The sequence below is a fragment of the Leptosomus discolor genome, chromosome 5 (genome assembly GCF_034619465.1).
Source record: "Leptosomus discolor isolate bLepDis1 chromosome 5, bLepDis1.hap2, whole genome shotgun sequence".
Classification (NCBI taxonomy): domain Eukaryota; kingdom Metazoa; phylum Chordata; class Aves; order Leptosomiformes; family Leptosomidae; genus Leptosomus; species Leptosomus discolor.
In genome coordinates this window covers 54958037-54982212 of record NC_141395.1, presented here as the reverse complement: position 1 = coordinate 54982212, position 24176 = coordinate 54958037, and the positions used below count along the sequence as shown (strand labels likewise).

The window sequence follows — 24176 nt, the reverse complement described above, 5'->3', positions numbered from 1 at the left end:
CCCTCACCCTCCTCCGGCGGCGCTGCGGCTGCCGGCAGGCCGCAGGGAAGCTCCCCGGCCCGGGAGGCCCCGGAGCGGCGCGGCCCGCCGCGGCAGCAGCACTCCCCCTCCTGCTCTGCCGGAGGAAGCCCGGCCCTCCCCGGCCTGCCCCGTTCATTAGCCCGTGAACGGGGGGATGGAGGGAGGCAGGCCCGGCTAGCCCAGCCCCCGCCCCGCCGTCCCTCCTCCCCGCCCCGGTCCCATTCATTCCCAGCCCCTTCCTCTGCGCTCCTTCCCCTTCCCCGGTGCCGCTGGCCCGGCCGCCTCCCCGCCCTGCGTCGAGCGCCCGGCAGCGGGAAGGGCCCTTCGCGCCGCAGCGATGGCCGCCGAGGGGGTGGACGAGCGCTCCCCGCTGCTCTCCGCGCCCGGCTCCGGCAATGTCACCCCGACCGCGCCGCCCTATCTGCCGGACAGCAGCCCCCGAGGTAAGGCGGCCGCCGCCGCCGCCCTCCCGCTCGCCCGGTACCACCGACCCGCCCCCCCCGGAGCTGTGCGGCGGCGGGGGAGGTGAGGGGGTGGTGTGTCCGGCAGCCCCTGAGGGGCTCGGCGCGGCCCTCGGGGCGCGGGGTGCTGGGCCGGGCCGGGCTCCTGCGGCCGCAGCGGGGGACGCGGCGTCTCCGCCCGGTTGCGGCGGCGTGGGGGCTCCTTTCGCCTTTGTCGGCGGGCGAAGTTACCCGCCGCGGCGGGGGGCTGCGGGGCCGAGGGTTGGCGAGGCCGGGCCGGGAGCCGCCGGCGGGCGGGAGCCCTCACCCTGCCCCGGCGGCGGGGGGCGAGCTGGCGAACAACAGGTAACGCCGCTGAGGGCCGGGTAGGCCGTGCTCTGCGCCGCGCTCCGGCGTGAACTCTTCACAAGGGAGAAAAAAAGAAATAATTACAATAATGGTTCGCAGTGGCAAAACAAGCCCGAACCAGTCTGCTCATTATAACTCATTCGCATGTCGGAGCTTGCAAGGTAATTGTTAGACTTCGGTTCCCTCATTAATTAGGAGCAGGGCTAGGTAAAAGATCCTTAGCGGCCAACAGCCGGGCTCGGCGCAGCGAGCTGCGGGGCGGCTGCGGGCAGGGGCGTAACGCCGGAGCAGAACGGAGTAGGCAGAGCTCGGTTGCGTCCTCAGTGACCGTCGTTACCCCGGCAGTGCCGGCCGATCAGCTCCTGTGCTGGCAGCCGGGTTTAAACGCTGAGGAGGGCTTGTGCGGTGTGGTAGTTGAAGTCTGAAACCACTAGGATGTCCTTGCAAACACGTTTCAAGGCCATAGCTGGGTTTGGCTTTGTTTTTAAAGCAAGTCAGATACTGTGGTTACAAAGCTGGAATCATGGCTTGACAGTATGGTATTAACTTTCTTACAAAGACTTAGGAAAATCATCTTGTCGATCAGTACTGAATATTGAGTAAGTAGGTGAAAAAAATTTTCTTAGAAAATATAAATCAGGATGTTCACAAGATACATCAATAGATTTTTTTTTTTTCCTCAGTTAAACATTTTAGAGCAGAAAGCGAAGGGGAGAGAAAGCTGAAGGAATCAAGACTAAATAAGATTAGTGTAGCTTTGCCAGCAGTAGCTTTTAAAATGTGAGATTACCGTCCTGATCTCACTGGCTCCAGTGTGTTGGCCCTTTCTTAAAGATTTTTATGTAATTGTATAGATGTGTGACATATGTATGTAACTAGAATGCTATGAGTGAGCGTCTGTCTGTTTTAAATAATACTTAATCTTGTGGATAGTCCTCTTTGCTTTGATACAAAAATGTACCTCAGTCAGTGCTGTGGCTGGTGTTGACTGTTCACTTTCATTTGAATTGAACAAATGAATATCTGCCTGGAAAACAGCAGAGGGTTTTTGTTTTTTGTTTTTTTGTTTTTTTTTTTTAATCAAATTGTAAAGGATTAGCATCATCCCTTAAGTTTTGTGGTTTAAAAAACCCTAGAAATCCTTAGTTTAAATTCTGGTATTGGATGTTATTATTCTTAGTAGTCCTTATCCTGTAACTATTACTTTACGTACATTTCAATCTGTTTTTAAAAGGATCTTTAAAGATTAAAAAAGTAATGAAAATTCATCAGATCAATGACTCTTGCTTGAACGCAGGGTGGACCTCATGACCTGGAGACAAGCTGGACCCCGAATGCTGATTTCAGTTGGTAGCCATGTCCTGCTGCACCTTCAGAACATGCCTGTAACTTGTGTTAACTAGCCTGGCACCAGTGGTGGGGTGTGATGCTTGAGATGAGTGGCTTGTTCCTAGAAGTGAGGAGGAACCATAGAGCTTTCTTAAATGTGAAACATCTCTTTGCGAGTTGAGGATCTCTTGTTTGATTAGTCCATGAGCAAGCATACTAGGTAGCACTTCAGAACTGCTCTACAAAACTTACCAAAAGATACCTGCAGAACAAAATTTTGCAGAGCTGTGACATAGACCTAGTAGCTCTAGTTTCCTTGCTCTGACAGTTATCCTTAGTGAAAGGATCTGTGCAAGCTAAACCACCTTTTTAGCTAATAGGCAGTCTTGATCTATCTCCCTAACAGAAGTCTAGATGCAGAGGGAAGAAGCTTTGTCATGGGGAGATGGGGTTTGCTTCCAGACCCCTTTCTGCAGAGCTTCCTTGCTTAACATCACCTGACTGGTGTGGAGCTGCGGAGGAAGGAGGAAGCCCTTCGCCCTCCAAACTACCACCTGAATGTACTTTAATAGATTTATCCCTATAATTATCTACTGTGCCCAATATATCATCCTGAGCTTTAAATAAGAGAGGCCGTGGTTTGAAAGTAGCTGCCTCTTCCCTTGTTGGGCTGCAGCTGAGACTCACCCAGCTGAGCCTTTTCAGCATAAGCTGGTGGGTGGTTGAATCCTGGTAATGGCTCAGTGTTTGTTCCTAAGGATGGAGGCAAGCAAGAAAAATCTTTTCAATGTAGATGCAGGGCATAGTATTTAAGAAACTTTCCACATAGACAAAGGGTGGGACCATCAACTCTGCTCCTTGTAGTTTGGTGGTATCCAGTGCTTTTTTTTTTCCTCTTTTTTTTTTTTTTTTTTTTGGTAGGCTTTCTCAGTTCATAGCTACCTGTCTCTGATACAGATCACTGATTCATTTTCCCTTACCCACCCTCTCCAGGGTCAAGATAAAGAATCTTTTGTTTGTTTGTTTTTGTTTTAAACCCAATAAACAAAACAAACTTATTTCTGTTTGACCTAGGTAAGCTGCAAGTGGTTCCCTGTGGCTTCCGCCCTTTGAATACCAAGGGAGGAAAGAGCACAAGCACCACAAGGAATTTCTAAGGTTGAATATGTGATATCTTCCACTGCATCTCTATCCTGTGGGGGTGAGGAGGGAATCTAGGTTAGTCGGACGTACTGCATGGTAGGGCACTCTGCTAGTCTTGCTGAACTAATGACTGTTGGATTTTATTTATTTACTTATTTTAAAAGAATAACTGATAATATAGCTGTAAACTGGTATGTGTCAGCAGCAGGAAGTTCATTATCTCACTAAACATGCCCCAAAACCTCTGATGTGTATGTGAGACTTGCCTACTGTCCAGTTACATCAAACATGATGGTCCTTTACGAACTGGTTTTAGATGTTATAGTTAGCCTGAAATTCAAGCTGTCAAAAAAAAAAAAAAAAGTCATACCAAAGTATGTTAATGTGCTTTGAAACCCTTTTATTAAGGGGTAATGTCTGGATGTGTTCCTGTGTGACCTGCTCTAGGTGGTCCTGCTCTGGCAGGGGGGTTGGACTAGATGATCTTTTGAGGTCCCTTCCAACCCCTAACGTTCTGTGATTCTGTGAATTAGCAGCGAACTCTGAGACAATGCCTTTATTTTACTTTCACTCCCCGCCACCCCACCCCCCAGTATACTTTTCTTTAAACTTGATTTTGGTGGCTTTTGCTGTTTTGTTTTTTTGGAGCTCTTCCAAATGCACTTTTTCTTTGAGCATGAATGTTGCAGTGCCAAGATACCTCTGGCTTTCTGCTCCGTAGCAAATGTTATTTGCTGCAGCACCACTCTGAAAAGCAGCCATTATTTGCTTGCTATCGGAAATTTGCTGAGCCAGCAGGACAGGAACAGCGTGGCTGCTTACCTGGAAGCCAAGCAGCTCCAGTATGAGGCTGGAGAAGTGACTGCTGGTGCTTACACACCTCATTTAAACAACTTTCAAAATCCTAAGAGTTGTCACTTACAAGTAGGGTATAGAATATTATAAATGTCTAGAAGGATATAATTGCCCGTTCTTAAAGTATTCCAGGATTGTGGAAAGCTGAAAGGCTGGGGTGTGTTTGTGTCTGTCTACTTCCTGGTACCCTTCAAGATACTGTTTGCCTTTCCTTAGTACGGCTGCCCTGTTCCCAGCTGGTAGAGTTGAGAAGTCGCATTTTAAATTGAGAGCTAGCAAAGAAGTTCTGGTTGTTGCTTTTCAGAAAAACAACCTCAAAGCTGGGATTGAACTGTAAGGCTGTCTTCACGGAGAGTTTGGTATTTGGTCTGCTGGACATGCCTTTTGTTTTATGGCCGCCTAGCCAGAAAGTGCATCAGCTGCTTGCTGTAGGAGCAGTTAAGCAGTCTGCTTATGGCCAAAACCCCCTTGCAGCAGCCTTGACTTTGCCACTTGCAGCTAAGACACTGCTGTTCCCATCATTCAAATCTCAAACCTGGTTTCTGAAGTGATCTAGTAGGCTTGAGATTGTTTCCAGTTGCCAAAGTGTGTGGGCATTGGGTTTTGTCCTGTGTGTGTTTTGTTTGTTAATATCTTGTAATATCTTCTGTCTTGTATGTGGCAGTCTTGTACTGAAAAAAGGGTATCTCAGTACTGCAAAATAGTGTTGTTATTAAAAAAAATTTGACTGGATGCTGCATTTTCTCATAATGTACTTCCACAGAAACAGGGGAAAAAAAAAATCAGAACACGCTCTATAAGTTAGCTGATGCTTTTTTGAGGATGTTGATTTCTGCAGCCTGTATATCAAAGTTGAAGGTGTGAAGTCGCTTGCTCAAGAAACAGAGCATGAGTTTGTATGATGACTTCAGAATTCCTTTGCTGCGTACAAGTTAATTTTGTTTCTCATCTGCAATAATTCAAGTATGTTGGATGTGATTCTGAGACCCTCAAGGTGTCTGCCTTCCTTCTGCTGCCTCTGAGTTAAAATCAAGCATGAGTCTGGTTCCTCTGTAGGCCAAGTAGCAAAGAGAGAGAGCACTGAACAGTGAGGCTGCTTCAAAGGTTTGTGATGATTTTTGGATTGGAAGGACGGGCAGGGTTTCTTACATCCCTCCAGCTTATGACATTTGCTGTAAAACAGAGTGAAAGAGTGGTAAGTGCTTTCTTACAGGGTTAGATTTAATACTTGGGCTTGTTAGCTTTGATTGCAGCCCATGATTTCCGTTGCTGCGCCTCCAGCAGGTACTGCTCTGTTCAGTGCTGTTTGTAAACTGAAAGTAGGTTGCTTTCTCATAGCTTCATTGAAGATTTTATTGGCTGCTTGGATGTAATTATAAAATAATTTATTGAAGTCCAAGGCTGCAGAATATTTCAAACTATGAGTATTAAAAAAGTTAACTATGGACTACTAAATATGCCCATTCCTTATTTGCTTACCTGAAGAGCCCTGAGCTTCTCAATGAAATGTCAGTGCTATTACAAGCCAAGTAATTGTGGTAATAAACTTGTGAGAGGTTGCTGTGTTGAATTGTTTTCATTCCATGAATTCTTAAACTGAGAAGGATCTTGAGTGTTTAGTCCCTAGTTTGTCATGGGCTCAGGCCTGGCAAAGCTGAAATCTTCTCTTCCACGGGGGCCTGAGGCCACTCTGTTTTCCCTTGTGTTAGCATATCTTGAGTGACTAAAGACCTTCTTGTGCATCTGCACTTTGGCTGTCAAACCACAAAAATATCTGGAACCCTTAAAAGCAGAAGCTTTGAGGGTTCATTTCAAATTTTTTTTTTTTTCTTCAAGATAGCATAAATTTGCTGCTATTGCACTCAGAGAAGCAGCACTTGATGCCACTTCCCATCCAGGACCTTTTTCCTTAACAGGACTTTTCTGTATTTTTACTTGTAGTATTTGTTACTAGATAAATGCTTATCCGCGTTTCAGTCTCTCCAGACCTTTGTAAATGCTGGTTATGGCTCTTCTGCCTACCCGTGTCTTGTTTTGTATCCTGTTTTTTTCTTCAGAAGCCAGTCTGTGGTTGCCACTCATCTGTATTGGGTTTGGGGTTTGTTTGTTTTGTCCCCTCCTCCCCCTTCCAAAAGACTGTAAAAATTTGATTTGAAATTAAATTGCATAGGTGAGCCTTTTGTCTGCTCCGCTTTCTGGTGTGGTTTACAGTGTGTTTGTGTTGCTGGTTTGCTTTATGTACAACTATGGTTGATGTTCAGGTGCACAGAAGTTGTAAGGAAGGAGAAAGCAAATGGGTTTGTCTTATGGTTATACTAATCACTGACTTTGATTATTTATATATTTTTTAGTATTTTTTCTTTTTTTGAAGCTGTGCCTGTTAGCGACTACCTTTGCTGATGGTATTTTAGGATCCCCTGTTTGTTTTTCAACTGAGATTTCCTGATCTCTTGCAGCAGAGCTTCCTCCTCCGTATACTGCCATTGCAAGTCCAGATGCCAGTGGTGTTCCTGTAATAAACTGCCGTGTGTGCCAGTCGCTAATCAATTTGGATGGCAAGCTACACCAACATGTTGTTAAGTGCACAGTTTGCAATGAAGCTACGGTAAAACAGACTTTCAGCATTTTATTTTTGTGGAGGGAAGTGGGGGGGGGGGGGTTGAAGTATGTTGTTGGTAGAATTCATGTCCTCGCCTACAAAGGGCGAGTCCCTTGCTGCCATCCCTGCAAAGGGCCTGTCAGCGTAGCTGACTGCTAGCGTAGGTAGTGTGCAAGTTCGAGGGCTGCCGGCACAAGGATGGTCATAAGTAGTTAGAGTAAATCTTCATGCTGTTGAGCTGGCTGTGTAGGGTGTTTGCTTCGGAGGAGGACAAAAAGCAATGTTGTTTAAGTAATTACTTTTCTGTAGGGAAGGGTAAAACTGATTTTGGTGGGATGAAGAGAATTGAAGAATTGAATTATTTTAGGAGTGGAAGAAACAAAGTAACTAATCCACACCTCTCCCTGGATGTATGCTTTCCTCCTGCAATACTATTCAGTCAATTTGGTAGCTTGCTAACAAACCGCAACACAACAATTTTGAAATGCTTAAATTATAGTTCTTTTCCAGCGATCAAAGACCTTTTTGCGCCTCTTCCCCTCTTAATTCAAGTCTTCATTGTTTGGCCTCCCGCTTCTATTTTTTTCCTTCCTGCCAGTTTTAGTTTTGGGATCTGATACTGCAGCACTCCACAGCTACCGGGGGGTATTTGTATGAAAAACACTGCATTGGATTTATTTTATGAAAAGAACTTTAAATTATATCCAGAAGCCTTAAAACTGTATGAATATGGGGAGGGGGGCGGTTCTACTTAAAAGACAGAGTGGAGAACCTGCCATTAATACTCACTTTCCCTGCTAATATATAATGTTTCAAGCCAAACAAGGTACCTTGCAGTTTTTTATTTGCTGTATGAAAGGGATCCAGAAACTTGACTCCCAGGTTGGAGAAAGGTGATTTCAGTACAGTTTAAAATAAGATTACCTTTCAGTGATGTCTACACGTTCTTTTGGTGACTGAGAACCAGACTGTGATCCTTTCACTATTGAGTAAAGCCATTGTGCCAGGCAAGGAGGCTTTTCTGAAGTTTTGACTATTTTTTTTTTTTTTTAAAATACACCTCTACTTAACATACTCACACTTTGAAAAATAACTAAACTGAAGTCTTGAATTCTTTGTTGCTAAAATATGAATGGTTTTTCCATTAGTTTGCAGAATCGTGTTTGTTCTAGTGGGGTAATTTGCACTTCTTTCTCTGGGAAGAGAGAGAAAACTTCTAATTTTGTCTTGAACCTCAAGTTTCCTCTGTAAGAGGAACTGTATTTCTGTTAGCAAGAACTTGTCACAGAAGCTGTTCTGCTTTGTCATACTGTTACGAGGAAAAAAAGTGAATTGCCATGACTTCTGATGTGTGTTCTCTGCTGGTTTTTGTTTGTTTGTTTGTTTAGCCAATCAAAAACCCTCCTTCAGGGAAGAAGTATGTTAGATGTCAATGTAACTGTCTCCTTATCTGTAAGGATACATCTCGGAAAATAGGCTGTCCAAGACCAAACTGGTAAGAATAAAAAACTTAAGTGCCTTGAAATAGTTTTCTTCAAAGCAATGTTGCTGTTTGTGTTGAGTATTTAAAACTGAGAGGTTCAAGCCTAGGCCTTTGTACATGGACACTTACAGAGCATTACTGAATTACCACAGACACAGGTTGTGCTAGTGTCAATTTTGAATTTTTTTTTTTAGATTAACTTTAAAGAGGAAAAAAATTTTTTATTTTTTTTTTTATTTAATGGTAATCTCAAATGTGTGTTTCCCGTTTTCGCTACTTCATAAGGAACAAATGGTATAAAGAATAATGGAGAAGAAAATCACTTCTTGCTTCTGGGAGTTAACATTTATAATTTCTTGGAAACTTAATCGTAATAAACACAGAGGTTGCTCACTTTGCCTGGTTCAGAGTGGGATCTTCATGCTGAAGTGGGAGAGGGAGTGGTAGGTTGGCTTCAGTCCTGTTCTCCCTGCTTTGTTACACTGCATTTTCAATCTTCTCTCAGCTCTCGACTTTATTTTACACATTTGTTATAAAAGAAATAAGTGCAATTGCCATAGTGAGTCAGGCTTAGGGTGGTAAAGATCCCACTGAGGTAGGAGTAATCTGATTATAAGTGGTGTGGCTCTAACAGGAGAAATTGAAATGAAGGCTAGGTCTGCAGATACATGAAGGGGAGTTCTACCACACCAAGTGCTCTAGTCACCAGTCTGTTGGCTAGTCTGGTTTTGAAACATAGTTTGAGACTTTTTCCTTTTTTTTTTTTTTTTTTTTTAATTAATGCAGTGTTGGGGAAAACTTCAAAATATTGGAGTGAAAAAACATTAATGAGATACTTCAGTTGTAATACATCATATGGTTGGTAACCAAGCTGAATCAGAAACTCCCTAATTTTATTAAAATTATCTCAAAAGCATATATCTCGGCAGTTTCCCTAAGATAGCCTATGTATTTGTTTACTAGATGATGAGTGAAATTGGGGTACTTTGAAGGAGAGAGTTGGGAGTATGCCCTAAATCGAAGGCTCGAGATTGAAGGGAGGCCATCGAGAATAAAATTTTGGTTGTATATGGAGAGAGATGCAATGCAAGTTAAATAATGCTTTAATTTTTCCCCTTCACTTTTTTTCGTGCTAGGAAGTCTGATCCTCATTTTGCTTTGAGTTGGTTGATTTGGGTACTGTCATTTTGGATGGACAAATTGTATAATTAAACTGGAAACATGTTGAACATAAAAGCAAATACTTACAAACTGTTTTTAAAGTAAATTGATTGCATTTAGTCAACATAGGGTGGTTTTGGGTTTTAGTTCACTCAATTTGAATGGAGTTTTTATGGTACAAATGTGGATATGCTATTTATATTGATGTGGTTGTCAGTAGTGTGGGAAGGAGGAGTATCTGACTTGGGAAGGAGAACTAGGTTATGGAAGAGTTCTTGCTCTACATGTTTCATGTGGTATGTACATTCCAATTCACGGGCTTGCTCAGCCTGGGTATTAAGATTTCATTTTCCTAAGGAGTGTTTCTGCCATATGATGGCAAGTCTTTGATCTCTACAGGGTTCTGGCTGATCTTATAGTGAAAGAGAATGTTTTCAATACTGAAGAGGAAAACACCACTTTGGAGAGAGACCAAAACTGGGTGCATCACCTGTTTAAAAAGCAGATTCTGGTTTGAAAGTGTAAAATATTTGGTAGAGACTGAGCTAATTGCTTAAACGCATCATCTTTCTCTTTTGCTAGCTTAATTACATGTACATCTAATGTTCTTAACACAGTAGACGCATCATTACTCTTGGTCCAGTCATGCTGATCCCAGAAGAGCAGCCAGCTCAGCCTGCCTTGCCAGTTCAACCAGACGGAACTAGAGTGGTATGTGGGCACTGTGGAAATACATTCCTTGTAAGTAAAGCACCAGATCCTTCTTCTCACTTCACCATGCTATCCTTCAACCTATTTGTGCTAAGCACTTTTAAAAACATATTACCTCACTCTATGGCATCATTGAGAATCTAAATCTTCTTCTGTGCTCATGTTGCTAGGGTTGTATGGTCTGTGTTTGGTTATCTTTACATGCATTTCAAGAAAACTTTTAAGAGTCTTTTTGTGCATGCATGGATAAATCCCAAAGTCAGTCTTATCATTTAGTGATGTGAGAGTGGACGGTGCTGGAAAAGGAAGTTACTCTTCCAGGTTCTGTTTAGGCTTGCAATGATGGTTATGTTCTGCAGTGCCTAAGAGAGCAGTTCTGCCATTGCTCTATGGACCCCTGAAAGCTGTTCATTGTAGCACTTGCCATTAGCCTGTCTGCCAGTTGTTACGGCACTGGCGATTTTGGTTTGTATGTGAGACTGACAGTTGATCCCATTTTTGAAGTGGAAGGATGCAAGAATAGCCTTTTGCTATTGAACCCTTTGCAGCCTGTTACATGGATAAGGGGCTGCTATCCTTGAATTTTGATTTGGGAAGAGTGTCTGCAGTACTCGGGTAAGTTAGCTTTAGCTTTGTCATCTAGCAGTGCTTGAGTGCTTGTCAGGGTTGTGAGTTTTGGGGAATGGCTAAGATAAGTGGTATAGCTGAAGGACCTGCATAGTCACCAGAGTGGCATTATGTTCCTGAAACAAAGGCTCATAAGATATATAAAGGCCAGAGAATGCTCAAGTGCATTTTGTGAAAGGAAAAAGGAAGCTTAGGGATGGCACTCCGTGTTGCCTTATATCAGCAGTGAGAGAAGGGTTTACTTGTTATGAGCTCTATAATGGGATAGACTTGTTCTTTCAAATCTTTACTTCAGGTTTATGAATCAGTGAGGTGTGCAATAATGCTTAACTACTATAGTAGGTGATGAATGCAGGGAGCAGGAGATGATTCTTATGCTTCTTTATTTTAAAGGAGAACTAAGGATTTGATTATGAATTTACAAGTAACGTAGTATCTGAGAAGCCATTAGAGAGATGCTTGAGAAATATTCTATCTACTAATTCTGCTGATATATTAAAAAAATATATACTCCTATTGTAAACCTTGCTGAAGAACAGTAGTCTGTAACTGGAGATACCTGGAGTGGGTTTTCTGTTTCTCTTTTTTTAAAATGCAAGCCTATGTGACCTTAACTAGTAAGAACGTTGTATGCAATATAGAATAATGCTACTAAGAGAAAACTGCTGGATCTACAGAAGAAAAAGGCCATCTCAAGTACATGTTCTAAACAAGGAATCCTTTATTAAGAGTTGCCTTTTCTTTTATTTTTTTAAATATAGTAGCATGTTCCAAACTGTTAAGTACCTGTATGAACACTGTAGTTTGATACTTGTAACACAATTATGTTTATTAGCACAGCTCCAAAACAGCACAGGCAAAAGTAGTGCTGTAAGAGAGTTACGGTATTAAGTTTTAATGTGATCTCAACACAAAAGACCATCTCTACTGTGTGGTTTTGTTTTTTGGGTTTTTTTTATTCATTAGAGAGAGTCAGTGTTATGAAGTAAAATTCTCATTGCTAAATTATTGGCCTATTTTGGGGGGCTTTCATAAGCATGGGAATTTTAGTTATCTTTATCACCTGTTTACTTTATGTAAGCACAGCCCAATTAATTCTGTGGTTTACACTATGAACTTCTTTAGGTGAACATAAGGAGAGGAAAAAAAAAAAAACCACAACAAAAAAAAAAACCACCAAAAAAACCCCCAAACCCAGAGAGGCTGGGTTTGCCCATAACTGCTAGAATATGCCTTAAAAGGCTAAGTTTTCTAATTTGGAATTTGTGCCTGACTTCAGGTCTGATGGTTGCTTTAGGGAACTGCGCCATTCTGAACTTCATAGTCCTATCTGCCAGTAAGACCAACTTACCACTTCATGGTACATTGAAAAAAACCTTCAAAATCGTTATAAATTTGAAGCTTGTATTCTTTCATGCTGAGTTACCAAGAAACAAACGCTTTTTTTTTCACTTTATACAGCTTTCCCACCACACTTTTGCTTCTACCTTTTTCTGTACCAAGTTTGAGATTCTGCAAATAATTTTTTTTTTTTTTTTTTATTTAAGGAGAATCAGAAGATTGTTTGGGTTTGAGAGTGAACAGAGAAGCAAAAAAATAGAAGTGCTTTAGCCAGTCTGAAAACTCAGCTTCTGTGAGGGTATTTCTGCCCTTTGAGATCTCCACATTGTAAAGCAAATATGTAATGCTAGATGCATCTCTCAGCAACTCAGTAAGATATCTCCTTTACTTTACTTGGCAGTTAAAAAGTAAGTCAAATAGACAAGCAAAGCTAGAATACCTGGGGCAGAAAAGTCAAATTGTCAGTTGCTTGTCCGTGTTCTTTTAAGGGTATCAACTTGTTCACCACCTTTCCAAGAATTTTTTTTTGTTTCCATATGAAAGCATAAGTATGGGCTGTGCTTTCTGTAACAGTACACGTGGGAGGTGTTTTTTATAAATTATTAAAAGCATGCTCCATGCTGTGGCGTGCCTTCAAGCTTCTCTGTCTCAGTTGGGAGAATGACTTAGTACTGAAGTGATACTGTAGCTGAACTATCACTAGTTAGCCACATTTTGTTAATCAGGTTTTTTTTTTCCCTTGGTTAACTTGATAGGGGCCTCCTCTGTGTTAAGGTTTTTACTGTTTCTGGAAGTTCAGACAAGTGGAAAAAGTGGTAGAATAGAAAAGAAGGGCAGGATGAGAGTTTTAACTGTCCTGCTGAATCACAATCTGACCTGATTTGGGCTTTTTTGAGAGCTTCTGGACTTGGGCTGTGGCTCAGTTGCTGTTTCTGCCAGCAGTAAGTAATTCATTTCCTGCAACCCCTCTCCCAGAGGCCTCTGCCTATGATGATTTGTGGCTGTCAGAGGCAGAGTTGCTTTTGGAAATGGTGGCAGGCAGGGGAGGGGTGTTCTTGTGTCCCGCTCCGGCCTCCTGCCACTGTCCTGCTATCAGAGAGACCCTCAAGGCCAAGAAGCCAGGAGCAAACCGTGTAAGCCAGAGGCTGTAGGCTAAGCTCTGTGGTTTGTCAGTTGTGCTCTGTCAATTTTATTTTTTTCAAATTAATCAAATATGAAAAGTATTTCTTCTAAAATAATTTAATACAAAAGCCTTTAAATTCTTAAGAAAACTAAAAAATTGTTTAATCTGCAGGGGTATTTTACTTTCCCAAAGGACTGGGAGGAGCGGAGGGGAAGCTTTATTTGGCATAGACAGCTGTGTGTAGGGATGTGTGTGTGTATATACGTATAGATGTCTTTTTTTTTTTTTTTTTCCTTTCCTCCTTTGTCTTGGTTTTGAATGCATTGAGAACTATTTTAGGCTCAGAAGAAAGAAAGTTTGACATACTTTTCTAGTAAATCCCTTGATGGATGTCTGGTTTTGTCCACAGTTGAAACATTTAAGAGCTCTCTGAAATCCTCATCTGTGTTTCAGTACATCTAACCAGGGATTTGGGCTATTGTTTATTGTATTGTTTCAATGGCAAAAATACAGTTTGTATTGTCGGCAGGGAGCTAAACTTCACATTAACTCAAGTTTTGTAACCTCAAGTTTTCTTAACAACATGAAACAATATTAGGTGCTTCAAAGCATTCTGGAATATGAGTAAAAAATACCAGCTTTAAGCATGATTTAAACTACTTGTAAAACCCACCAAAACTCCGAAAATTATAATGTGCATGAAAATAACCTTTCCCTATGCTAACATGATCTGAAATCTTGTAGATTGAATGTCTTTTTCCATTTTTTCTTTTTTCCTGCAAATATTTGCTGTATGTGAAAAGGCATCGTAACAGTTAGTGCTTCTCTTACTTCTAGGTAGCTCTCAATGAAAATGCATTATCAATGTGTGGTGTTTTTGCTGGGTTTTTTTTTTCCCCCATCAATATTTAGAGCCCAAGTGCATTTGAGTTTGCATCCATTAATAATTATGGCTACTAATCAGAAATCTTAAAAGAAATAAAACCCTAGAAAGATCATTAATGAGTAACTTTGGAAATGGAGTTGCCTACCCTGGAATAAAACTAGTGTACAGAAATGAAGTTGAACATATGTGACTTACATAAAATGTAAGTCCTGGGTTTGGATTTGCTTCTGTTTTTGGAATTGCAGTTTAAAAAGTTGAAAGAACAGCTCTGAAGAGGCATGTCTCTATCCCCAGAACCAACGATCACATCTTATCCCACTTCTGCTGTGCAGAACTAAGTGAAACAGTAGTTTTTGACAGGGGTGCAAGCAAATAGCCAACTTTCTGCTTCCACATTCCTGCCAGATAAGCATGAATCCTCCTGAAATGCATTGCTCAGGTTGGGAGTATTACAGAAGCTTTCATTTTATTAAGGGGTAAAATACAACTATGCTGAATCAGTTTGGCCAAGTCTTTGTAAACAAATAAATTTTAAACAACAACTATGTAACTGGTATTGTAATTGGATACTTCAGAACCAGGAAAAAAATTACGGTTTTCTTCTTAGTGGAGAATTGGCCTCATTAGAAGTAAATAAAACTGAGGGAGACCCACAAGAGGCAGGAAAAAGTGCTGTAAACATTACAGATGAGAACCTTGCTCACAGCAAATCCTGCTCATACTGGCAAGGCATTACAAGCCTCATCCTCTTTCTTCATGCATAAAATTGTAGATTCATTCTCAATGTTTAAATGGTGCTGTGCTGTAGCTGAGTCCTGTTTTCCATGCAAGGATGGGGTCTGATTTTGGTTTGTGTTTGTAGCAGTTACAACAGCACTACTCGCTTCAGTAGACCGACCTCTGATTTCTCACAGAGATAAGGAGGATCCAAAAGGAGGCATTGGTGGTCTGTGCTGTGGCTTCTTCCCATGCTAGTAATTTGTGGTGTGACTTTTGCATAAGTTAAGAGGGCAGGGGAGGAGGGAATGATATTTAACCAGGAAACTGTGCTAACTACCTCCAGCTGAGAAAGGGAGCAGCAAAGAGCTGCGAGTACTATATCGCTGCTTACAGAGCAAAGAACAATGATCTTATCCCCTTGGTCAAGACAAACATGTTTAAAATGCTTGTTTAATACTGTTGTTACAGAATGAAATTTAACAAAACCTGCTGTTTTAAAATGAGTATGTAACTATGTATCCTCTGATTGAGGTAGTTCTAGGCGTTACTTTCACTAAGGCTGTTTCCCAGATAGGTTTTAGTCTATGCATGGTTATGACCATATCATGTATGGTTTTAGGAATTACCTTTTTAAAATGTCCTGTAAGCAGGCAAGTGTTCTCTATTTTATCGATATAAAACTTAAAAAGACATCTACTTTCTAAAATACTCTTTAGCTAATCTTTCTGTGCACTTAGTTTTTATAAATGATGCAAGGGTTGGGGAAAGATAGGAAAACATACTTCTCTGTACTAAAGAAAACACATTTCTCTGCCAAAGAAAACACATTTCTTTTGATTCACAGTATATTCATATTTGTGGAAGTAAGAGAAAAAAAATGTATTAATACTGTCATGTTGCCCGTACTGTGCCCATGGATGAAACCACATTACGTCAAGTGAATGTTGTAATACTAAGGCAAGTCATGGGAAATGTCCACATGGAAATCCCAGTCCTGTGTTGCCACTGACAAAAGGGCATCCCATTTATGGAAGAACGCAAGAAACAAGTCAAAGAAAGCCTGAGAAGCAAAATGTTTTCACAGTGACATTTAGCATGATGTACAACAAACATTTCTCAGGCCAGTTTTTCACCCTTTTTATTTTTTCTTTTTACAGTGGATGGAACTGAGGTTTAACACACTAGCAAAATGCCCGCACTGCAAAAAAATGTAAGTTATCTGAAAGCAAGGTTGCATAAATTAACTGCTAAGTAAGTTGGTAGTGTTTCTTCTGTAAAAGTCTTTGGAGTAAAATGTCTGCCGTGTTGATTATTTTGCCGTGCTCATCTGAACTCCAACGCTAAAGAGATGTTGTGTGCACATGAATTCTCCACTCCTTATGCACAAATCAGTAACTTTGACAAATCCAACCCGCATTTATTAAACTGCTCTGATTGAATTGCTAGAGGCAAAAATAAGCTGGTAACAATAGACAGGAATGGGTTGCTAAAATTAACAAGTTATGTTGATGTTTTACCACTTCATGAGTTAATCAGATGTCATGTTTAAATGTAGAACTTGAATTGCCTTATTGTAAGAGGAAACGGAATATTCTTGCTGTAATTTGAAACAGGTTTTACTGATTTCAAACTTAACAACTAATTTGTGTTAAGCATCATAATGCATTACCTTGTTTAATGTTTATGAATTACTGTGGAATAACTTGTCTACTCATTTGCTATTACTTCAATAAGAAGGAGAAAAATTAGAATACAAGAGCTGTAAGAGATTTTTTGTTTTGTTTTTTGTTTGGGGCTGCTTTTTTGAGTATTTGTTTGGTCTTTCTTATCTGAGGTCAAGAATACTTAGTTTGAATTGTTAAAAGCTACACTACTAACATACTTTAAATTTGTGTGGAATCTCAACCACAGGGTGTGAATTAAGACTTAAAAATATTGCTTCAGAGACTTTCTTGTCCTGCTGGTTTAAATAAATATTTGTCTTGCTTTGATAGGCAACTGTGACTTCCAGTTAAAGGAACAGGTGTGTTTTCCACTGGGAACGAAGAACCACATCTGTATTGCATGTTGTAGGAAAACTAGCAGGTCCCTTAGGAAGCAGAAGGCTTAGGATAAATGTACTGTAGGTGTTGGTGTGGCCTGGCCTTCAACAGGGATTGAAATCTTTTAGTGGAGTATTTGATAGAGAAGTCAGTCTAGTGGTATGTTTTACCTCAGGGATGTGACTGATCAGATGTGGAGTAGTGGATATGTTCTAGTTTGCTTAGGTCAAAAAACCAGTCTTGATGAGAAGTTGCTTTGCAGGGGTGTTTTTACTGACTGTAATTGCATTCAGTCTTTGCAATCCTGGGGGGAGGTGTTGGTGTTTTGAGGTTTGGTTGGTTTGGTTTTAAACAAATTGCAATTATGTGTATTTTATCATGTCACACTTGATAGCTGACCTCAGCTTTTTTTCTTGACTCTCCTTAGGTACAAAATTATTTGCTGTTTAACCTTAAAACCAACAAAACCAACCAAACAAACAATCTCAACAATAACAAAACAAAAAAACCCACTCCACACAACGGTCCCAAAGTCGCACCATGTGATCTGTTGATGTACAATGCTGGTATTTTAAAATCCAGCTGGAGTCTAAGAATTTCTTAGTATTTTTGTCTATGAAGTGCAAAGCAGGCTATCTGTATGTAATAAAACCCGAGAATCTCTGCAGTGTAATTTGTGAAAATTACAGCTTGCGTGGCAAGTGAATTGCAGAATACAAAACAAATTTTAACAAATTAGCATTTCTATCCTATGAGGATGCAAACTATGGAATATTGTAATTTAGCTTTGAATGAGTTGCTTGGTGTCTTACCCCATTTGAGATGCATTGGTCAGGAGTTCTGCACTTCCAACAGCATAAACTTTTCTAATGTATGGATTTAGGGCACAGCGTAGGTGAGGCAGAGCTTTGAGTCGTGATGATGGAATAAATAACTGCAGTGACCTACTGCTTTCTATCAGCCCTTTGTCAGAGGTCATCGTACCTGTAGCCAAGTAGTCAGAAAGGAATATGGGATTCTTTTTTTCAGCTTATTAATGCAAAACCTCTTTCATTAGTAGCTGACTAGTCAGATGCAAAACTATTCATTCCTTTTTCTTGACTCATTTGATTGTCACTGAAAAAAGGATAGTGTAGACTGAGGCAAAAGGCACCTTGAATCACTGCAACAGTAGGTTTTTCAAGACAGCATCTGCTGAGACTTTTAGATTCTCAAATAATTTTCATGATTTTGTTTCAAACGTTTTTAAAAGTGTAGTGAATCTCTGCAGATAGCTTGCTTGTGACCACCTATTTGGCTGATGGAGACTAGATCTTAATATTAAGAGTGTCTTGTAAAACTGCAGGGGAAATTAGGAGTTAGTACATGAAACGGTCAATAACAAAACAGTGAAAATAAAGCTATCATGCCTCAGAGTACATAGACAAAGTAACCTTTCATATCTGGAATTTGCAGAAACAGGATCTCGGGTTTCTTGTTTGTTTTTAGTTCCTTTTACCTGCTACCATTGTGGTCACAAATTTATGATTTTGTGAAATACTTTTTTTTTGTCTGTGTGATCATCCCATGTTCAGCACGCCCCCCCCCCCCCCCCCCCCCCCCGGCCCTCGCCCTGAGTAATTTTTTGCAAAATATCTTGGGTAATGCAGAGAGTAAAATAATTTATTTGGTAAATGACCAAATCTCTTTGGAAATGGGCTACAAACCTGGTCATGCCAGTATAGGTAAGGTGTTTGCAGAGGCACTACTGAAGTGTAGTGGTTCTGCCTCACTCAGGCCCTTAGTTGCACATTATCTACTGCATTGGGATGACAAATGTAGCTAATGAGAAAATTGTTGCAATATACTTTCATTTGTACTGTAGAGGATGACACCTGAGAATGGGGAGAAACTGTTTCTTTTTGCTATTTCAGTGTTCTTTTGTATTGCAAAATACCAGATGTCTATCAGCCTGTTTCCTGAGAGAGTGAGAGGTTTAAGGAAGGCTTCTGGTGTTTTTTGCCACTTAATGATGGCGAAGAAGCAGGAACTGGATTTTGTCTGCTGCTCTCTTTCCCAAGCTGTATACTAAATCATCTAGAAACTTCAGGATCATGAATTCAGTTACTAGAAAGAGAACTGAATGGTACAAGTTTGTAATTCAGAATGCCAAATCTCTCTCTTTTTTTTTTTTTTTTTTTCTCCTTTTCCTTTAGAACCTACTTATTTTCCTTTTTAAGGTCTGACAAAATGATGAACTGAAATGAATTTATAACACTTTTGCCTCATAAAAGTCTGCAGGACCTTTAGGAAAAAGAGAGATATTGGCACCCCAGCACTGCTGTGGAGGCTAGTTTCAGCAATGCTCTTCACCTTCAAAATACTGGCATTTTGATGATCTTCTTAAAAACCCTTCTAAAAGCACATCTATTACCCTGGCAATAATTCCTATTATTTGGAGCACAAGAGACCCTGCATTCTTTCCTGTGCTACTCCTTTAATAGCCTCTGTCCCTTGTGGTGGTTTTCCCCTCTTCTAATTACCACCTGATGCTAAATTGACTTTGGTGTCTCTTATCTGCTGCTGCTGCCCAAAGGTCTGGCAGGTGCCTTTGCTTCCTTAGCAGCAGCTCAGAAAGAAAGAACTGCTGCCTTCTGGATAGCTTTGTAGTGAGTTTACCCTCCGTAGTCCCACAATGGAAACAGCTGCTTCTGTGATTTAAAAATGTTATTTTGATCCCAGTTTTAATACTTCTGAATGTGCCTGCCAAAGTTGCCACAGTTGTTAGGTTTTGGAGTAGGGTTTCAGCTTGCTTTATTCAAAGTTAGTTTGTTTTTTTTTATGTGTAAGTTGGGGTGGGTAGAGGGAAATCTCACTATTTAGAGTGGCCCAGTGGCTAATAACACTGTTGAGAGATGAAAAATAAATTATGATTTATTAGGATGGCTAAATATTACCAGGTCTGTTATGTGACTGTAGAAATTAATATATTTATTTCATCTTTGCTTTCTATGGAAAGAAAAAGGCCGTTAAATTAGATATTCTTTACGCTTCCTTTTTGCGTTATTTGAGGTGATGGTTTCTCTCCCAGTCTTTCTTACTGGATAGGAGGGCACAGAGCTTGAGAGGAATACAGATGGAAAATACACATGGCACTTGCAATATTATGATTACAAAAACAAGATCATAAGTCAGACAGCTCTGAAAGTGAAGGTTTCTTTCCCAAAAAGAACTTTGTCTCTGTGTGAAATACACAGTGCAGTAAATGTCACGTGTGTTTTAGGTGTATTGAACATGACATTTCTACCAGCTTATCTTAACGTATCCAGCTCTATAATAGAATTAACTTTCTGAGTACATAGCCAGGAAATCCTGCAAAGGAGGGAACCTAAGGTCAGTTTGGCAAGCTCTGTGCTCATCAGTTCAGCTTTTGGAGAAGTCTCCTCCATGTCCCCTTGTATAAAACTTCTGGTTTGTTTGATTCCCACCCCCACCCCCCCCCCCCCTCCTCTAGCTTGGAATCAGACAATGTATGCTTCTTCTAGAATGGCTGTAGAAGTATTTAGGGTGGCTTGGGGCGGGGGGAGGGCAGCGGGTGAGAGTGTGGTAAGATACCATTATTTTCCCAACTGGGAATTCTCCCACCATAGTCACACCCTGCACACCCCCCAAGTCCCATCTCAAATGTGTATGGTGAGGCTAAGAAGTAATTTCCCCTTGGAAAGTAATGAGAACAACTTCGTGACTTTCCCTCTTCTGAAAATGCAGAAGAGGAGATGGCTTGTGAGTGGTCACTGTAGTCAACCCTTGCCTTTCAAGATGAAGCTCATCATGTTAGCTTGAGGACTGTGGCCTTTTTTTTTTTTTTTTTCCCTTGGAGCATTTTAGAAATTCCTTGTAAAGAAATGTTGGAGTAAAGCTGCTTAAACCAATCTATTTGAAGGCTTTCTAAGATGAATGCTTAAAAAATTTTAGTCACATGCTAAGCATATGAGGCCTTACTATGTGGTTAATTAACTGGAGCCAGAAATTTGGTCAGTCATATGACAATTACTACTTCAACAGTTCAACAGTGCTGTTACACATTTGTCTTGAATATGTTGAACTATCATGGGATGAAAATTACTTTCCTTTGTATCTTTGAATACAGAGTGCAAGCATCCCAGTATTTCTAAAGGTGTGTGGATCTCCCAGAATGGAATGAAGTACTTAAATAATGATGGCATGCTTCAGCGTGCTTCCAAACTACCTCTAAGATAGATGGTACATGTTTTATGAAAGCACCTCTGCCTCTCTAGTCCTTCCAATGGACCTATGTGTTCACTGTGTTTCAATGAAATTAAATCGTGTTCCAATTTTCCTCATTAGTATAGCTATGTGTGCTTCAAATGTGTGACTCAAGATGTATTTGCTAAACGACGCTGAACTTCTGGAATAATTTTCTAACCTGCGGTAAAGAATGTAATGTTTTATTTGCATTTTATATTTTGTTTGGCTGAAGCACTGTAATAGCTTAACACAGCGGGTAGAGACAAAACTGTCTGTCTTGGAGTTCATAGTCTACATGATGAGTGGCAGAGCTTTCAGGGGATTTATTTACCTTGGTTGTCAGCAGTGATTTGTGCAGCTAATGTAACTGGTGGTAGAACGCTAAAAGGAAATTGGAAAGTAAAAATAACTTGCCATGGTTTTCAGGTTGCTAAAACTGACTTAGACGTGTCTAAATAATTTCAGTCTTTGGAAATGTTGAACAAAAAAAAAAAAAATCATGTTTTTGTGACTAAAACGGCTTGGGTTTTTATCTTCAAGAAATAGGGTAGAGTTTAGCCACTCAATGGTATTGAGTGAACTATTCCAGGACGTAGTGCAGGTCGTTAATGACATTTAGGGGTGGTAGAAGCGATTTCCAGTGACTTGATGCAGTGAATGTATTAAAGCCATGGATTGACGTATTAAAAGTCTAAAGGGTGTCTTACAACCTACATGGAAACTGCAAAGTGAACTCGGGTTTTGCAGTCCAAAGGCTATTCAAGATACTTATCTGGGTGCACTGTGGGTATAGGAGGTAGAGACACTCAAACAGCAGGTGTGGCACCACTCTCTTTGATGTAAGCACTTAGACTTTTAGATACTAAATAATCTTCACCAATAGTTCCCCTTAAACAAGCGGACACCTGTCTTTTACTACTTGGTATAAGTGTAGACTTTGGCTACAACTTTATGAACTTAAGATGATGCATGTGTGTTGCCAGTCTCTTCCTCTCCTCCCATTTAGACTCAGCAGTTACTATTTATGTAGTTTATTGTTTGGTGGTGTATTTTTTTTATTATTTAAAATACAATACGGTTTATTTTCTAACAGTTCTTCTGTTGGAAGTGCACTGCCACGGAGACGCTGCTGTGCGTACATTACAATTGGAATGATATGTGTCTTCATTGGAGTTGGATTAACTGTGAGTGATGTACTGTGACATACTTGCAACTGTGTGCAAGGGTGTGCATGTACACAGGAGCTCCCTTAGACGACCAGCTCTTCATTCCCCAGCATTTGAGTAAAACCTCCTAAGTTTGTGTGGTTTTTGTCACCTCTATTGGCCTTAATCGTCTGAGCCAGAAAAATGAAATGTTCCTAAAAAAAAATGTTCTGGCACTCTGAGAGCCTCCTCTTCCTGATACAAAATTTGACTCTTAATCTCTCTAGTAGTTTTATGAAAAATGGTTTTACTTCACTGTAGAAATACTGGAACATCTTGCTCTTGCTAGGGCTCTCAGAACTTCCAGGTTTCCAGAAATACATATTGCTGTATGGCCAGGAATGTAAGTTTGTAGGAGCTATAAGGAGTAAAACCAGATAACAAACTACAAATCACAAATTAAAAGGCTCTCATTGTTGTTACTCTGTTACTCAGAAAACCGTCTGGCTTGCTTGGCTCTGAAGTATCTGATACTGGTTACTAGAGCCAACTTTCTACCTAGCAGTCCCAGAAAAGTACATAGGAGGAAATACCTGCATCTGCATTCGTACTGTGATTCTCATTATACTTCCAACTTGCATTATAACCTGAATAATTTTTTATGTCTGAGCTTAAATGTTATGAAGGATTTTCTGGTTTCCGTAATAAAACCAGTGACAGCCAAAAATAAAAAGTGAGAGACAGATTTCTTTTGATTTTTCTTTTTTTAATAACCTTACTGAGTTTGAAAATGATGAAAATATTTCACCGTGAGGTGCGCCTAGAGGTTTGTGTAGCCTCCATCCTTGGAGTTTTTTGGGACCCAGTTGGGTTAAAACCCTGAGCAGCTTGGTCTGACCTTAGAGCTGACCCTGCTTTGATTGGGAATTTGGCACTAGAGACCTCCTGATGTCCCTTCCAAGCACAATTATCCTACAATTGTGTAAAATTAGGCTAATAATATGATCTATCCTTATCAGAGTAAAAAAAGGTGCCAAAATGCTTCTCTAACATAATTTGCTCTTCCCTGAACAGCAGATAGTGTTGTATGTTTGACACTTTTGTTTTCTTTTTTTAGGTTGGTACACAGGATTTTGCCAGGCGATTTCATGCAACGTATGTTTCTTGGGCTGTCGCTTATCTCTTAGGTTTAATCTGCCTCATTCGAGCCTGCTACTGGGGAGCCATTAAAGTCAGTTATCCAGAGCACAGTTTTGCATAGAGAAATTGTTAGATTATAGCAGATGAGCATCCAGTAATTCTGGATATTACATCCTGGACACTTTTAAAACCTTTCCTGTAAGGATTCCATTCTGTTCAAAGTAGTTTTAAGACTGGGGGTCTCTAAGAACAAATGTTCATTGCACTACATAATATGCAAATAGTTTGTTTTGCTGCTAGATTCCCTAGCTCTGAATACTAAAGCTGTGTTTACATGTTCAGAACTCTGTCTTTATAGGTGTTGAACTTTATTTCAACAGACAGTATTGTTTTACATTTCCTTTGTCATGTTAAAATCCGTCTGCCATTTTTATAGATGATCAGTAAGAATTCAAAAGCAAGGGTGTTTATAAGTGTTTCTACAGTAGCTTGACATTTGTACTTAACATTTTAACTAAAATTACATTAAAGTGGCTTGCTTTAAAACCTAAGCAATAAGCATTTTGCTTGAACTGCTTACTGTATCTTTTGCCTAAGATCATAGTGACCTTATTCAGGAAATGAAAGTTATGAGTGTACTTTGAAAGACTGACACTGTTGCTAGAGAGACATTTGTAAACACTGTATGCTTTGAGATTTTTCAGGTAGAGAGATGCTATTTTGGTAGTCCAATTAAATTTCCATTTATCCAGGATTGGATTTCAGTTAGGATAAATGCTTTCTTCTCAAGGAT

General features: G+C 40.4%; 1 protein-coding gene across 1 annotated transcript; it reads left to right on the top strand.

Annotated features, from left to right (window-relative positions):
- The first annotated feature begins 358 nt into the window (after nucleotides 1-358).
- PIP4P2 (phosphatidylinositol-4,5-bisphosphate 4-phosphatase 2) lies at nucleotides 359-23537 on the top strand. Its single transcript, XM_086465766.1, has 7 exons — nucleotides 359-464; nucleotides 6614-6762; nucleotides 8145-8251; nucleotides 10018-10141; nucleotides 15966-16018; nucleotides 22192-22282; nucleotides 23361-23537. Exons 1-7 carry the CDS (start codon nucleotides 359-361, stop codon nucleotides 23502-23504), a joined length of 774 nt encoding a protein of 257 aa, XP_086321892.1. The 3' UTR covers nucleotides 23505-23537.
- The last annotated feature ends 639 nt before the right edge of the window (nucleotides 23538-24176 follow it).